The sequence below is a fragment of the Penaeus monodon genome, chromosome 26 (genome assembly GCF_015228065.2).
Source record: "Penaeus monodon isolate SGIC_2016 chromosome 26, NSTDA_Pmon_1, whole genome shotgun sequence".
Taxonomy (NCBI): domain Eukaryota; kingdom Metazoa; phylum Arthropoda; class Malacostraca; order Decapoda; family Penaeidae; genus Penaeus; species Penaeus monodon.
Genome location: NC_051411.1, coordinates 13184978 through 13202477, shown reverse-complemented (window position 1 = coordinate 13202477; position 17500 = coordinate 13184978). Strand labels below are relative to the sequence as shown.

At 38.7% G+C, this 17500-nt stretch overlaps 1 protein-coding gene across 3 annotated transcripts in view; it reads left to right on the top strand.

Moving 5' to 3' along the window:
- Window positions 1-10286, top strand: part of LOC119589940 (prenylated Rab acceptor protein 1-like) — an 11824-nt gene extending 1538 nt beyond the window's left edge. For 2 of the 3 annotated variants that reach the window (XM_037938609.1, XM_037938608.1), the window contains exons 3-8: window positions 4178-4267; window positions 5676-5796; window positions 6338-6441; window positions 8532-8731; window positions 8891-8988; window positions 9109-10286. In XM_037938609.1, the coding sequence (XP_037794537.1) occupies window positions 4178-4267; window positions 5676-5796; window positions 6338-6441; window positions 8532-8731; window positions 8891-8988; window positions 9109-9114 (619 nt within the window). In that variant the 3' untranslated portion in view covers window positions 9115-10286. The remainder of the gene's footprint in view (window positions 1-4177; window positions 4268-5675; window positions 5797-6337; window positions 6442-8531; window positions 8732-8890; window positions 8989-9108) is intronic. The other variant, XM_037938610.1, reaches the window with a different exon arrangement.
- The last annotated feature ends 7214 nt before the right edge of the window (window positions 10287-17500 follow it).

Here is a 17500-nt window from a genome sequence, read left to right as displayed (position 1 = left end):
CTTGTTTATAACTTTATTTCAGTAAGGGTTATTCATGAAGTATTGAATGAGCTGAACGCAAGCAGGAAATTGTTGAGGTGCACCAACGACCCACCTTGTCCACAAATACACCAATATTAATGAATAGTGTTCACAAATGTAGAAAAATGAATTAATAAGAATGAATATGTTGACATCACAAGAGAAGTATATATTTGATAGGTTTCAGCTATATCTTTCTCAGAAGTGCAAGTATTTCTTACAAAATTATAATTGAAACTGGTCATATACTTCTCTTTGCTCAATGAAGAAATTCACTTTCATTCTTACCTTTTTCTACAATATTGGTAGTGTGATAGATTCTTCTCATCCTCTAAAATTCATATGTACTGTAATTAATATGTGGAACCCCCTATACACCACAGTATACCCCATGATAGTAGGTGAGGGCATGAAACAAAACAAGTAAATTTTAAGGTAAAATATGAAAGAAAATTATGAAGTGTTAGCAACAGGACTGCACCTGTTAGTGACTAACTCCTCAGCTTAAGTTAACAACCTTGGGGGATCGCTTGGGGATTTGGATGGGAGGAAATAGGCAAGTTCATTCATAGCAGGCATTCTAAAAAGTAGTGATATCCCTAATACCATAACAATTTCAGTAAGAGATTGTTTTCACTGGAGTATTGGGGAATAATTCAGAAACACAAGTAGTACAACCTCACTTCAGAAATGAGAACTTAGTACACTGACAAGAGAACTGTGAAATTAGCTGGTAGATGGCTGTGCATGTGGAACATATGGATATAACAAGTAATTCTTATAAAACAAATGTATGTAAATGATAATATAGAACACTTAACATATTTAAGAAGTGTACATTTAATAAATACATGTTTCAGTATTATTTTAATTAATAAACTCAATGCTGCAGGGAAGATGCTGTGCCCATTATTTTATTTTTTGCAAAAAGTCTCTGCACATAGATGGCTCTGCTTGTTCTTAGCCACAAAGGGTTATTTAGTAGCCCTTGTGACCTTACCTGATGTCAGCTTTCCTTAAATTGGCGGGATTTTTTTTTTTTTTTTTTTTTTTTTTTTTTTTTTTTTTTTTTTTTTTTTAATTCTATGAATATCAGTGACATTATTTTTATTATAGACAGTATAATTGCTATAATGTTATTGACATTAATAATGGCGACATAAGATAACTTCAAATATTTTAAAAAATCAAGGAAATGGGTAAACAGGGGAGACACAGTACTCATAATTAGCGCATTGGTGATTTAGTGCAAGTGTAGCTATCTATGTGTAAAAAATAAATAAAGTAAACTCACAGTGGGTATGGCATGTATGTACATACCATGCCCGTCAGCTTTGGTCTAAATGCAGAAGTACGTTAAAAGTATAATGTATTTCTAAAAGAGTGACAAAGATTGTTGTAATATTATGAGCTGTATCTGCTAAGACAGTTTATGTTGGGCTACTGTGCAAGTTGTTTTGCTGTGAGGCAAGGAAAGGCTGCACTTTGTTGTGGGAGGCTTATAGGGACTGGTCTCTGTGTGACATTTCCTGCAATACATTTTCATCAGTTTTCTTTAATTGTTTGCCTTTTGCAGATTTATTTTAATATTAATAAATATAAGCTTTTCATTGCCTATAACACCATGATCTTAGATTTTGCTCCAAGTTGGTGCAGTCCTTTTGTATGTTTTAAACAAAAATTAATAACAGGCACTGAAGTATCTCCTGTTGCAGGGGACAATGCTCCTTGCAGCCCCTCTAAAGGGAAAGTTGTAATCCTGCAACCACTGCCCTGCATCTTGGACATATATATACAGCAGGATGGAGCATAGGGCTGATCACAAGAAGGGTTACACAGTAACCTGTGAGTGATACACTTCATCCTTTATTCCTAAAAGAAGGGAGACACATCCATCAGTATCTGTATTGGCAACATAATCATATGCTGTTAAATATCAGTACCTTCAGTAAGTTGAGGTAACTGTGGCAAAGAAAAACAAAAAAACTCAACATCTCTTCTGGCAAGAGAGAACTTATAGGCTTCCCTAGCAATTTGTTATCAGATAATGACCCAGTCTAAGTTCTATATTGCTAGAATATATGAGGCCCTTTACATTACAAAACAAAGAATGCCAGAATGCAATGAAAGACTAGCAAAGTTTTTTCTCTTTCTCTTTCTCTCCTTTATTACTCATATTGACAGTAGGCATCTCTTCTTGCCATAACGAGCTGAAAACCAGGTGGCAAAGATATGCTCTAAGTTGTGCACCCTAAACTGTTATTCATGAGTTACTGTTCCCAAAAATGGGCTTAGAACCTTGTTTTGGTCTCAGTCACTCCAAAATTGTGTATGCCACAGCAATAGACACATACAGATTTGGATAAATATGTCTTCCCAGTACTTTCAATTTTTCTCTCAAGTAGCTGACTGCATGCAGTCCTTCTTGCATGCTCAGAAGTGAGTTACATCATGACCATCACTTTTTTTTTTTTTTTTTTTTTTTTTTTTTTTTTTTTTTTTTCTATGATGTGTACCTGTTATATATATATATGTGTGTGTGTGTGTGTGTGTGTGTGTGTGTGTGTGTGTGTGTGTGTGGTGTGTGTGTGTGTGTGTGTGTGTGTGTGTGTGTGTGTGTGTGTGTGTGTGTGGGAGGTGGAAAAAAAAAGTATATTATATATATATATATATATATATATATATATATTATATATATATATATTTTTTTTTTTTTTTTTTTTTTTTTTTTTTTTTTTTTTTTTTTTTTTTTTTTTTTTTTTTTTTTTTAAGTCCCAATTTGTTCAATTAAATTTAACCTTGCACTCAGAAGGCTATTATTGTTACTTTTGTTAGTTTCTGCAGACCAATTCTTTATCCTCACGTTAGATATCAAATTAATCTATTAATATTAATTTTGTTAGTATGAACTTGTGCATAGAATTATCAAAAGAGCAAATACAGTATATTTTTAGATAGATGTGTTTGTCTGTTTGTTTGGGAGGAAAAACTACAAAAGACCTAGGGAAATTTACTTTTTCTAGAATACTCTATAAAACTCGGTTGGGTAGGTTTGTATTTCAGATTACTCTAACACACCAAACTAAATATTACAGTGCCCAAATAGTTATTTATATAAATTAAATTATTTAAAAGGAGAACTTATCCTGTTGTAACATTATCCTCACAGTGCAGCATCCCACAAGCCAAGCTTCTCTGTTAGACTCATCATTTCTGGCTGCTGTGGGAGGAAGTTCAGAATGTCAGTGTTGTCACAGAAAGATATGAAAGCAAAATGATTGAATATGAATAGAAAGATGGTGGGACTTGAAATGAATAGAGTTACAAAAAAAAGATAGCTAATGAAGTAATTAACAGGAAGAACCATTTAAGTTCTGGGGTAGAATGGGGAGGTATGATATGTGTATCTGTTTTAAGTGTGTAGGAGGCTAAGGAAAAGGCACACAATTGACAGCCAGTTTTAACAGTGCAGCCTTTGAGATCAGATGCAGTACTTTCCTTGGAATATTTTCAGGTGAAATTTACTTCATCTTTCAGATTTGCAATTCAAGAGCACAGGTGGTCTTTATTTTTGTGTGTGTATTTTATTCAGAACTGAAGTTAAGAGTATGCAGTGTGTATTCACTACGAAGATGTAATTTTTTTTTTTTTTTTTTTTATGGTAACATCCATCAGTAAGAATTCTAAGAAAGTTACAGAATAAGCAAAATTTATTTATAACTCCAAAAACTCACATCATATTCAAGATCAGCAAGTAGTATTCTGCAGGAATATCCAGGCAGACCCCATAAAGAGCACATTTTGAGAAAGGAAAAATTGTTTGTTGGCAGCTTTTTATTCATATGCGTTAATTATGTCTCTGACTGGTGTATCACACACCTGTTCAGGTTGGAAGATGGAAGTGAGGGAGGGTAAACATCTGAACACTAAAGTGATGCCATATTTTTTCATTGGGTATCTTTTATCCATATATTTCTGTATTCATTCTAGCTTTTTATTTTCAATCCAGACTACATGCATTTTTTTTTTTTTTTTTTTAATATTTATAGTCTTACGGTGTATATAATGGTTATTTTATAGTCTTTATTTGTAAATAAATTGTTAGATGATAAACTTGCACCTGTGCCACATAACACATACAAATGCTTGGTCTCAGTGGGATGAGCGAAGAGTCGGAGTTGGTTGTGGCCGACCCGTTTGACATGGATGGTGACAGTCCCTACCAGGAATCAAGTGCTATTAAGAAGTGAGTTGCCAAAGTGTGTGTGTGTGAAGCAAAGGCCCCTGAAGGACTGGTTATGGGCAGAACTCTGTTACAATAGACACTTCATACTGTCCAATTCAATACCACTTGTACAGACAAAGGTGGTGGCTGTCAAGGAGAATGTGCCTCTTATTTCTCAATGTGTTGGCTTGGGATTCAACCTTGGGTAATTTTGCTACTTTTTATGTTTTGCACTTCTTTTGCTCTTTCTCAAGTATCTGTTCATCTCTCAGAATAGTTGGTTTGATTTTCAGGAGAAAAAGAAAGGATTATTGATCTGATATGATCAAATTTATTCATTATTGATATATTGTACATGCTCTGGTGCTTCCAAAAATAATTACAAAGTAGTGAACTTCTCTTCATGCCTGAAAATTACTCCAGTATCTACATGGATTCCAAAATACTGAAAAGTGGAATATTATATGATGTACATATATAGAGAAAATTACTTTGATACATAAATGTTTGCTATCAATATTATTCACTTCACCTTTGTGGTTTTGTATGGCAATATTGTACTGAAAATTGGTCTGTGCCAGAAGATTAGTCACTATGTTTTTCAATATTTAGGTTTTGTTACACATTAGCATATAATTTACCACAAGTATTTACTAATACAGATTTTGGCCTGAAAAAGTGATTTGTAGCTTTTGCTCAAGATTCTTGCTTTGTAAGTGTCAAATTTAGTCAGTTTTTTTTTTAAATGGAAGGATTAGTGGAAAGAGAAAATTAATAGAATTATGCAAATAAAGTTAATAACACTATAGCAAGGTAAGAAATCATAATGTGTAGTAGTGTCTCAGCTACCACAAAAAAGCATATAGAAATGTTATCCCCCTCCCCCCTTCCTTCCCACCTCTCTCCTGAATTTTATAGATAGTGTGACTCAAAGCCTTGGTCAGCCAGCACAGGTGTGTTGTGGGTAGCAGGTGTTTCTCTTGTAGCATAAGTGTTAATGCCATTTGGAGATATCCCTAATTCCTTGCTGTTATATGTATCATTAATCTAGGCTTTTTTTCTTTTTTCTTTTTTTCTTTTCTTTTCTTGTGAGATTTTTCTTGCATTATGTTTTATAGGAAGGAAAATTTTAAGTGATGGAAATGTTGATTGCATCCAAAGTGGTTATTAAAAGAATTTTATTCAAACCTTCTTTTATTCTTTCTTAATCGTTTTCTCTGCCAGGTTATTTTTTCTTATTCTTCTCCTCCTCCTCCTCCTCCACCTCTCCTTTCCTCCTCTCTTTATAATTCCTTTTTCATTCTATCCCACTTGGCATGATGATATTCCTAATTTACATACACACGCAGAACCACGCTTTTGATATTGATATAGTAGATAAATAAAACTAAATATATGAAATCAAATATTATTTCCAAATCTCTTCTAGGCTCCTGATGCAGCTGCCCGTCCAACTCCAGCTGGCCTCTCCAGCTGCCAGGGAATGGATCACTCGCCGGAGGGAGAATGTCCGACCATGGCTGGTCTTCGTCAACACACAGAAGTTCAAGGTATTGGATGGAAGAGGGATTATTGATAGTGTTAGTTTGGTGGGAGGAGTTTCAGCAATCTTGTTTGGGTGGTTGGACGGGTAAGAGGTAATCTCTCTGTCTCTGTCTCTCTCTCTCTCTCTTTCTCTCTCTGTCTCTCTCTCTCTCTTTCTCTCTCTGTCTCTGTCTCTCTCTTTCTCTCTCTGTCTCTGTCTCTCTCTCTGTCTCTTTCTCCTCTCTCTCTCTCTCTCTCTCTCTCTCTCTCTCTCTCTCTCTCTCTCTCTCTCTCTCTCTCTCTCTCTCTCTCTCTCTCTCTCTCTCTCTCTCTCTCTTCTCTTCTCCTCTCTCTCTCTCTCTCTCTCTTCTCTCTCTCTCTCTCTCTCTCTCTCTCTCTCTCTCTCTCTCTCTCTCTCATATATATATTTTGCATTTTGAAAATAGTTGCAATATGGTCATTGTGATTTACTTAGCTTATTTTTATTTATTGATTTTCTTAGATAGTCATGTTATATTTTGACAAATCTAATAAATTGAAAGTAAGGAAAGTTATTCTTTTTTTCAGGTTCCACCTAATGTGCAAAGATGGACCAAGAGAATGATCAAGAATGTAGACTACTTCCAATCAAATTATATGTTTGTTTTCATCATCCTCATCCTCTACTGCCTGTGAGTTATTTTGATTATCATCTTTTGTTGTATGTGCTTCATGTGGGAATATCGTGTAATTCAGAAGAGGAAGAGGAAGATGTAAGATGATGATTTGCTATTATTATTATCCCATTGCCAACGGGTGGCATGTACGCAAATGCCATGGCATGGCGGGACCATCTGCCGGGGTCACGTACGCACATGCCATAGAGTATGCATGGACATGCCATGAGTTTTTTTTGTTACAATCATGGCAAAGATTATGTTTTTGCAGTGAAAGGTGATTAAGTCAGTTTTAACACTTTCTCATTTTTACCATGCAACAAACAAAAAAAAAAATGCAACAAACCGACAATTTCAACTCCATGATGCCACACACTGCTTATTTTATTCGGACTATAGACCAAATAATGATCAACTATGGAGTCTATATAACAAAAATACTCTTCAGTCTAGATTTATCAGGAAGTTTGGCAAGTAGAGACTGTAAAAATAATGAAAATTGAAAATACACATATCTTCGTATATACGAAGAAACGGCATGGGATGCTGTATTTGCATGATGTCGGCATGCTCGGGCGACGATATAAGCCCCCGGCAGCGAGGCCCCAGGCCTCTATGAATGCTACCCCTCAATTATGGGTTATTATTATTATTATTATTATTGTTATTATTATTATTATTATTATTATTATTATTATTATTATTATAACAACCACCATTGCAGCCATGAGCTTTGTCTTCACTTCAATGCCTTTTGTTTGCATGGGTTGACAGAAGTGCACATGTATTTATGTCCTTTTATATGTTTAGTAATAAGCTCTTTTAGTTTGAAAATAAGGATCGAGTGTTGCCCAGACTCGGTGTTCAACTTATCACTATTTTATTCTCATCATTAGGCTCCAATCCTCAAGCCTCAAGACAGGCTGTGATCTTAGTTCTGTCTTTCAAATTGAAGGGTACCAGCCTCAAGGAGAGGGGAGATTTGGCTCAGAATGAAACATTGTTTAATATTGTTAAATTCTTTCATTAGAATTAGCTTAGTGTTCTTTAAGGGAGCAGACAAAGTGTGGATATAGACAATTGTTATGACAACATTACACTGAATGACTGTATAAAATGGATAGCAGCCTTGATAGTTAATATTTTATTTGTTTTTTTTTAATTTGATATGCAAATATGAAGCATTTTATAAAAATCCCCATGGAGTGTTGCAATGTCATTGTAGCAGTGTAATGCAGTTTACAGTTACTTTTTATATATTTACACCTAACTCCTAAATATTTTTAAAGATATTTGCATGTTATCACCTGCATATCATAAAATATATACCCTATTAGTCCTAAGGAAATCTGCTTGATTTTATTTTTTTTGCAAATATTCATTGATAAAATTTATAAAACAGAGATATTGCTTTTCAAAGATGTGACATCAGTTTATCCATCTTATTTCTTTCCCCCCTTTTTTTCATGCATTTTACTGACAAACATAAAGAGATTATGTACTGAAATAATCATCAACATATTCCAAGGGGGAGGGACAAGGAGGAGGAGGAGAAGGGGGAGCGTGTATGTGTCACATGCTGCTGGACACTCCACACTTGCTGCTTGTCTTCTTCTGTCATATGTTACTTTTAAATGTTGTTTTTGTGTTGTCTTTGATTTCACCTTCCTTCTGACACACATGTCACTGATTGCTCTGATGGCATGCTACCGGCAGCACAACCACATTTGATGAAATATTTTTCCCTGTTAGCTGTGATCAATATTAATTTCTTTGATTCTTGTATGTACTTGGAAATTTACAGTAGTATGCAAGCCTTTTGTGTTGCTTGTCTGTATTCTTGTTCTATACATTTCTTTTTGTTTTTCTTCTTGTTTTTCTTTTGTTTTCTGTACATAGCATCCATCATGTAGTTACAAAATTTGGTAATACTTAAAACTATGAAGTGCATTTAAAGAAAATTTGATGTTTGGAAATATTTGTATAATATGTATTACATTTACTTTTAAAGTTTTAGCTTGCTTGCTTGCTTGCTTTTTTTTATTATTATTATTGTTTTCTTTGTATTTACATCCAAAGCCTAACAACCTTGTTTATTTTTTAAGAATTACGTCCCCGATGCTCCTCTTTGCTGTAGCTGCATCCCTCGGTGCCTGTTACATCCTGTCGTTGAAGAATGCAGAGAAGAAGATTGTCATAGGAGGTCACGAAATACCACTCGCTCACCAGTATGGAGCTGTTGGCATTCTCTCTCTGCCTGTTTTCTATTTAGCAGGCGCTGGGGCTGTCTTGTTCTGGGTCCTAGGTTTGTTTCGATTTTGTTATTTATGTCTTTCTTTTCAATTACTGTACTACTAGACACTTTTATTTATTGTAACTTTGTATTTTTTACAAACTTTTTTGAAATATATACTGATCTTATTTGTAAATAAGTGAAAATGAATGCTGAAAACCTCTCTTCTAGGTGCAAGCTTCTTCATCATTGCCATCCATGCTTCCTTTTACAACATTGAGAGTATCCTTGGTTCAGAAGATGAGCCTTTTGAGCTGCAGATGGAACAGGTATGACGGGAACACATTTTTTTTCGTATCTTGATACTGTTATACATTATAAGCATCATAGAATTAGATTACTCTTTATTGACAGCACTGTATTTTTGACAAATATATTTTTGTTTTCAGGTCTAAAGATGGAGTTTGTCATCTGGAGAGGAAAAGAAGGAAGATGTAATGTGAGCCGAAAGGATAGGTGCTTGTGTGTTATCATTCTTTTGTATGAAATATATAACCACATTCATATTTATATACATATATAAGTTATTGTGGAAGTTTGGTTCCAGATTACATGTATTAAAACATCATAATATCTATGTGAATTAATAAATGGAAGTAAGGTGCTTCAACACCTGTGCTAAAGTTATATTGCTTGAAGTTGTGTACCCGTCCCAAGTTTTGAAGATAAAGGATAAGAACAGAAGTAAAGGCATTACACATAAGACCCATTGCTTGTGTTTCAGGATATTACAGACAATATCCTAGAAATGTGAAACTATACCAAAAACATTATACCGAAAATATGTAAGCGACAGATGTGCAGAACTCTATTCTTATTCTTCAGTTATGATTCCCAGAATTTTCCGGTAATGCAGTGGGGAGTGAGTTGCATGTACTATTTATTTTATGAATTACAAATATTCTGATATTTTATTGTATTAAATCAAAAGTATTTCTTCTCTTTCATCATCTTTAATTTAATCTAGCACTGCCAGCATTAGAAGAGCATATATCATTATTTTCATTAGATAAGAATGGTCAGATATTGTTTATAAGAACATACAATACTTTTTTACAATACTATACAGTGATAGGCATATATTTTGGCAATTTGTCCACTCCAGCAGTATGAGGTATTTACTACTTTTAAAAAATCATATACAATTTTTTATAGACAAATGTGAAACTTGAAGAAATAGTGCAATACAGAACAACAAACTGCCTACATACTTCTTTTTGTTAGGCTTTACTGTATACTATATATATCTGCTTTCCAAATTGATTGAAAAGTCTGACTGTTACAGTGTAATGAAGTATTATAAACTTTAGTTGTTTTTTTTCTCTTGTTTTTCTTTTTTTTCTTTGCCAATCAGTAAATTGTCAGTGAATCAAGTGACCTGAGAAATTGTATATTTTTCCAATAGACACTGACAGTTTACCTGAAGACTTTTTTTAAGAAATCTGGCCTTCCTAACGGCAATCAGCATAGAACAAAAAGAGTTCTGGGAAACAGTGTTTTCAGTTATGTAAGGTAAGACACATGCACAGGTAATTGGATATATAACTGAAACTCCCCAAAGCTAAAACTATACGTAGCTGTTATTGCGGTAATATAGGTTTTTTTTTTTCTTTCTTTTCTTTCTTTTTTTCTCTCTTTATCTTTTCTTTCTTTCTTTCTACACACACGCACTCACACACATGCACACACACACTCACACACACACACACATGCACTCACACTCATGCACACACGCACTCACACGCACTCACACATATGCGCACACACACACACATACATATGCGCACACACACACACACACACATCACCACACACCACACACACCACACACACACACCACACAACACACACACACACACACACACACACACACACACACACACACACACACACACACACACACACACACACACACACACACACACACACACACACACACACACACACACACACACCACACACATATATACACTCTCTCTCTCTCTCTCTCTCTCTCTCTCTCTCTCTCTCTCTCTCTCTCTCTCTCTCTCTCTCTCTCTCTCTCTCTCTCTCTCTCTCTCTCTTTTACTTGCAAAACAGATTTTTTAGAATTCTTATTGTGTTTAGAAATAAGTATGTTTACTTAATGATGTTATTTGTTATAACAGTAAAATGTGTTGTGTTTTACATTGGGAAAATATTGTGAAATTTATAAACAACACATGTTTATGGGTATTAAGAATGTGTTTTTGAGAGGCACAAGCTATTTATGAAGTTGAATATTGTATGCTTATCCTTATTTATTAAAGGTCTAATGTTTATATAAATTATATACAAAATATTTACTTATTTTCTTTTTATCCTTAAAGATTGTGTTAAGCCAATGTCAGTAGGTTTATGTACTGTCCCCTGTAGTGAGGTTTGTTACATACAGATGGCTCCACATGTACTCAGCCAGCAAGGAGTCTGTCAGTTAGCCCTAGTGACCGATCCTGATTTCCCCATTCTGTGAATTTTTCTTTCTAATACTCTTAATGTTGCCATTGTTATCATTGTTATTGATGCTATGATTATTAAATTGTTATTAAAATATTAATAACATCAAAGACAATAAAATAATTGAAATGAAGCTTTCAAAAAATGAAAGAAAAGGGTGAACAGATGAGATAGGCAAGAGTAATAGCTGATTCCTTGGTGACTGGGCACTTGTAGGGCCATCTATGTGTAGAGACAATAGATAAACTTTTATTACAGCGGGCATGGTTTTGTAGTCTTGCCACCCACTGGCATTGGGTTAAACATTCATGAAATTTGATGGGAGATTTAGTATAGCTGAATTAATTTTGGTATGGCTCTGGTAAATAAATTAGGAAAGAAATAGATATGTATTTTGTTTATTAAGTCTAGCATTTTGTAGTAACCATTCCAACATTCAAAGTCAAGTCTCCATATAAAATTGGAGCCTGTCAATCTTGTCCCCCTCCTTTAACATAACTATAACCCTGTCTCCAGTTTTAGATAAGAACTATATGTGACTAATTGCCTTCATATATACTTAACACCAGAAATGTACAGTAAAATCTGTCACTATTGACTAATCACAACTACTACTAATTGCTTGCTTTATACACAGTGCCCCCCTAATCCTGTGCTCATTGGTGCTGTGGAGGGGCTTAGGAAGCAGAGATTGTGGCTAATGTAGGAATTACCCCTGCCTGGGACCTCAGCCCTGCTTTGACTAATTTTGCAGGGTCGTCTTCCTTTTAACTTTATCTTCTCTTCATCCCCTTCTGTCCACGTATCCAAATTGGTAACTCATATTTACCCAGTTTGCCTCAATACTGTACCATAATGCTGTGTGACCTTTGACGTCTGGTATATTCCTTTGTTTTGACCATTCTGGAAATCCGCAAACATTGCCTTACTGAATAAAATAAATTTACCTGGAGGCTTTGCCCCCAAGCCCCACCCTATCTTAATATTTTGTATATACTGCTAATGACTTTAAATGTTGGAGTGGCAGAAATTTTTCAACAAATAAGTATGCATGGCACCCCCCAACCCCTTGCTTCTTGTTGTAGGGGGCACAGGAGACAGAGACTGTGGCCCGAATTAAGGAATCACCCCTACCTTGGACCTCAGCCCTTGCCTCAACTAATTTTGCATGGTCTTTTTTCCTCCTTTCCTCTTCCTTCTCTTCTTTATCCCTCCCTCCTGTCCACTTATCCTAATCATTAACTCATTTTTACTCTTTTTGCCAAAATACTTTATCATAACCATTGTGGAAATCACCAAATATTGCCTTATGAACCAAAAACTTTCTTACCCAGGTGCTTTGCCCCCAAGCCATATCATATCCCAATATTTGTATACACCAGTAGTGACCTTAGATGAATTTTTGAATAAATAAATGAAAATAAGCACAGCATGTTTTAGGAGCAGAGGAGTTAAAATAGGAAGAGGGTTATATTGACAAGAATAAGTTGACAAAACATTTCAGATAGTCTTAGAAACATATATCCCTCCCAATCCCTTGCTTCTTGTTGTCATGGGTGGGCTTAGGAGAAAGGGACTGAGGCCTACAGTAGGGGATCACCCCTGCCTGGGACCTCAGCCCTCACCACAGCTAATTTTGCATGGTCTTTTCTTCTCCCACTTTCCTTTTCCTTCTCTTCTTTTCCACCTTCTTCTGTCCATTTATCCTAATCATTAACTAATTTTTACCCTTTTTGCCACAGTACTTTATCATAGTGCTATATGACCTTTGATGCCTATACATTAATTTGTTTTAACCAGTAACCATTAGTAACATATACGTGTGGGTGTGTGTGTGTGTTATCATCATCATCAAGGGGTTAATGTCGACGGGTGCGCATAGCCGCATCCACCCTTCACTTCCAGCAAGTCTCCAGGCAGGCTCTCGACCCATCTCTAATTCCTCGTGAAAGGTCTCATCAAGCTGCCCAAGCCATGACCTCCTGGGTTGTCCACCCAGGATTGTCTCGCAAAGAGATAACTTGATGGGCAGGGTCATTCACAGGGAAGTGAGTTTAAGGTATGCAGAGCTCTCTCTGACTTGGTCCAGGAGACATAGGCCCAAGGGCTTCGCCTCATTGCTAAATGCATCAATAGCGGCTACCAATGACTTCAGGGACTCGGATAGGATAGCAACATCATCGGCAAAGTCAAGGTCTGAGACCTTGATATTGCCCAGTGTTGCTCCATACTGACTTTGGGTAATAGCTCTGCCCATTGTCCAGTTCATGCAGGTGTTGAAAAGTGTTGGTGCAAGAACACAGCCTTGCCTCACCCCTGAATTAACAGGGAAGAAGTTTGACAGGCCCCACCACACTTTACAGCACTTTCAGTACCAGTATATAGGCTTCCTGTTAGGCCAATAATCTGTATCGGAATTCCTCTAAGTCTCAGAATCGCCCAAATACCTTGAGGTCGATGTAAGTGGCAAGCAACCCATGATCAAACTCACGACGGCGTTCCACAATTACTCGAAGCGCTGAGATACGGTCTATTGTGGACTTGCCAGGAGTGAATCCAGACTGCTCCGTTCTCCGGTGCCTTTGTAGGTGGTTGCGGATCCGTTTCAGAAGAATGTGGGCGAGAACCTTGCCTGGTATGCTGAGCAGTGTAATGCCATGGTAGTTGCTACATTCCCAACGATCCCCTTTCCCCTTCCAAAGAGGGATGACCACGCCCCAGGTCAGGGGGAATGGTACCAGACTGTCAGATGGCAGTCAAGACTGTTTGCAAGCCCGAGCCATAGGTTCACCCCCAGCCTTTAGAATTTCAGCAGGTATATCACATATGCCCGTGGCTTTCTTGGAAATCACCATCCTAACCGCCGTTAGGGTAGGAGGCTTCTTGCTGATGGGTGGGTCCGGCACAGTTATTATAATACCACTTGCATCCAAGCTAACTGTTGGAGGGTCTACCTGGTACAACTGCTCAAAATACTGAGCCCAACATTCACGAACCCCAATATGATCTGAGATGATCTGTCCATCCACTGAGCAGACTGCAGTCATCTGCGAGGAGGGCATAGAGTTCAGTTTTCGCAGGGCTTGGTAGGCAGAGCGGAGGTCATTTACCAAGAAATGGCCTTCAACCTCCTCAGCAAGATTTCTGATGAACTGTGCCTTGTCCATTCTCAGCAGTGTCCGACCCCTACGCACCAAAGAGCGACACAAGACCTGATTGCCAATCAGCCGAGCCATGCGACACGCATCAGTGGCCTCCAGTGTCTCCAGGGAGATGGAATTCTGCCTTGCTTACGCCAATGGACTCCTGCTTCAAGTGTTTTGTGCTTGAAGATCTCCCACAGAGCAACTGGGTCCATCAGGTTATCAAGTTCTGTGAATCGATCAGAGACTGCCATGGTAAACCCACGGGTACACTCCTCCCTCAGTCTGTCTAAGTGAAATACCCTAGAGTGCCTACTGGAGGGACGGGGAGTTTTAAAGTGGACCCATAGGGTAGCCACAACTAGCCTATGGTCAGTGCCACAGAACTCGGCACACTGGTAAACTCTACAGTTCTGGAGGATCCTCCATCGCGTGCTAACAAGAATGTGGTCGGTCTCCTTGGCCACTGTACCCGTATCGCCATACCATGTCCAGTGATACAGGTTGATACCAGGAGCCAGAGATCCTCATTCTCTGGGACCTAGCAAAGTTCTAGCAGGCCCCCAAAGTCCTGGATCTTGGTCTTGGAATAGGAGACCTCTAGACCCAGGGGTTTTGCTTCGTTGCTAAATGCATCTATAACCCCCACTAGAGTTTCCAGTGAAGTCAAGGTCGGTAACCTTGATATTCCCCAGATTTGCTCCACAACGACTTTGGACCACAGCTCTGCCTAGTATCCAGTCCATGCAAGTGTTGAAAAGTGTTGGTACAAAGACACAGCCTTGCCTCACTCCAAAATTGACAGGGAAGAAGCTCAACAGACCTCCACCACACCTTACAGCACTTTCAGTATCAGTACAGGCTTGCCTTCTTGAGGTCGATGTAACTTGCAAGCAGCCCGCGCCCGAACTCACGGCGGCGCTCTACATACGATCTATTGTGGACTTAACCAGGAGTGAATCCAGATTGCTCCGGCCTCTGGTGCCTTAGCAGGTGGTCTTCGATACGCCTCAGAAGGAAGTGAGCGAGAACCTTGCCTGGTACACTAAGCAGTGTAATGCCCCGGTGATTGCTACAGTCCCAACGATCCCCTTTCCCCTTCTAGAGAGGGATGACCACACTCCTCAGCAGGTCAGGGGGATGGTACCAGTCTACCAGATGGCAGACAGAACAGAATGCGAGCCTGAGCCATTTGTTCTACATCAGCCTTTAACAGTTCAGCTGGGATGCCCCAGATACCCGCTGATCCTCGTTGATGGATGGTTCGGCAAAGAAATCTCAACACTACCCATATCTAATTGTTGGTGGATCAACCTGATACTGCTCTTACTGAGCAGACTGCAGTCGTCTGCGAGGAGGGCTTGGTAGGCAGGACGAAGGTCATTTAGTAAAAAATGTCCTTCAAGCTCCTCTGCAAGATTCCTCAAAAACTGTTCCTTGTCCCGAGTCCTGTGCACCAGGGAACAATGCAAGTTTCAATGCCCTGTCAGCCGAGCGGAGCATCTGTGGCTTCCAGTGTCTCCTGCGATGTGAAATTCTGGTCAGGTTTTCAAGTGCTGCAAAACGACCAGTGATAGTCTCATCAAAACCCCCGGGCACGCTCCCTCCTCCCTCAGTCTGTCCACATGAAACACCCTAGGGTAATCATTGGAACAGCGGGGAGTTTTGAAGTGGACTCCGAGGGTAGCCACAACTAATCTATGATCAGTACCACAGAATTCGGCACTCAGATATACCCTGCATTTCTGGAGGATCCTCCAACGAATGCTAACAAGGATATGGTCGATCTCCATATTACCTGCATCGCTGTACCAAGCCCAACAATGTGTGTCAGAGCTGGTACAAAGAGCCAGAAATCCTCATTTTTCGGGATTTTGCAAAGTCCCGGAAAAGGAGGCCAGCATCAGCTCCCGAGCCATGAGGACTGACAGATATCTCATATCCAGCTCGATCACAGTCTGATATCCAGAACAATGCGAATATCTCGCCAAGGACAGCTGTCAGTCATAGATTCAACTTTAGTGCAAACATCTCTTTCATGTCAAGTTTGCAAACGTCAGTAAGAGACATGAAGCCAAATGTAAGTTTCAGTCTCAATGCTATTATACACTCATCAACCGGAGTGACCTTTCCTATTGAGAGCTGAAGTCTGCTTCAGATGGCTATTGCTACTCCCTGGAGATGGTGACATCACTATGGCCCGACTAGTAATAGGTGTAACCACCCATACTGATCGTGTCGTCTTCTCACCTATGAGAGAGCAGCCACCTCAACTCTCAGCCGCTTCAGTTCCCTTGACAACAGGGACAACCGATAATCCTGTCGCAAGAAGCAGATGTCCCCAGGCCCCGGGCAGTCACTCCGGGTGAATACCACCTCTTCATGCTGAGGAAGATATGAAGTGATGGTGTGGTAGCCTAGATAGTGTTAAGTATTTTCCATCACTTCTCGCTTCAGTTGCCATCGCTGGCTAGCCTGGTGCGAAAAAGCAGCACCTATGCGTGTCTCCCCTGCCAGCTTATAGCCTCTCCATCATAAGACTTTTGCAGTGCCTCCTCGTGGCCACCCATGGAAACTATGTACCTTGCGGTCCTAGGCTTAACTGTGGAGACTCTTGCAGCAGCAAGAGACCCTAAAGGTACGGAAACATGGACACTCCCTGTCTCCGTCCTAACTCCTGTAAACACGATACTCTCAGTACAGCCAAGGAATTCACTCGTGACCGCCCAGAAACAAGGCAATGCAGGCCAGAAATATAAGTTGAATGGCTCGACTGGCTTGAGATCAGAAATTGCACCGATCCTCGGTACACAGGAATCAAATTCTGCTGAGGAAGGAAGGAACAGCATATCTGGAATCTTGTTGAAAAGATCAAAGGTCATTCCCTTAGTGTATGACCTTCACATTGCTTATCAAGAAGAATGAATGCAAAGCCCTACCCACATGTAGTCTACTTAGCAGGTGGCCAGAAAGTCACAGATCCTGACTGAATGCTGGACTTGAGTATTGTGAAAGGTTATATCAGGTTTAGCCCTCAGCGGTAAGCAGATTGCAATCTGCTAGCCTGGTAGCATTCCCCTGCACTTGAAGGGAGTAGCCATTCTTTTCTGGAAAGAGAAAGGGAATCATATGATCTACACAACATTGCTGAAAGCAAAAGGTC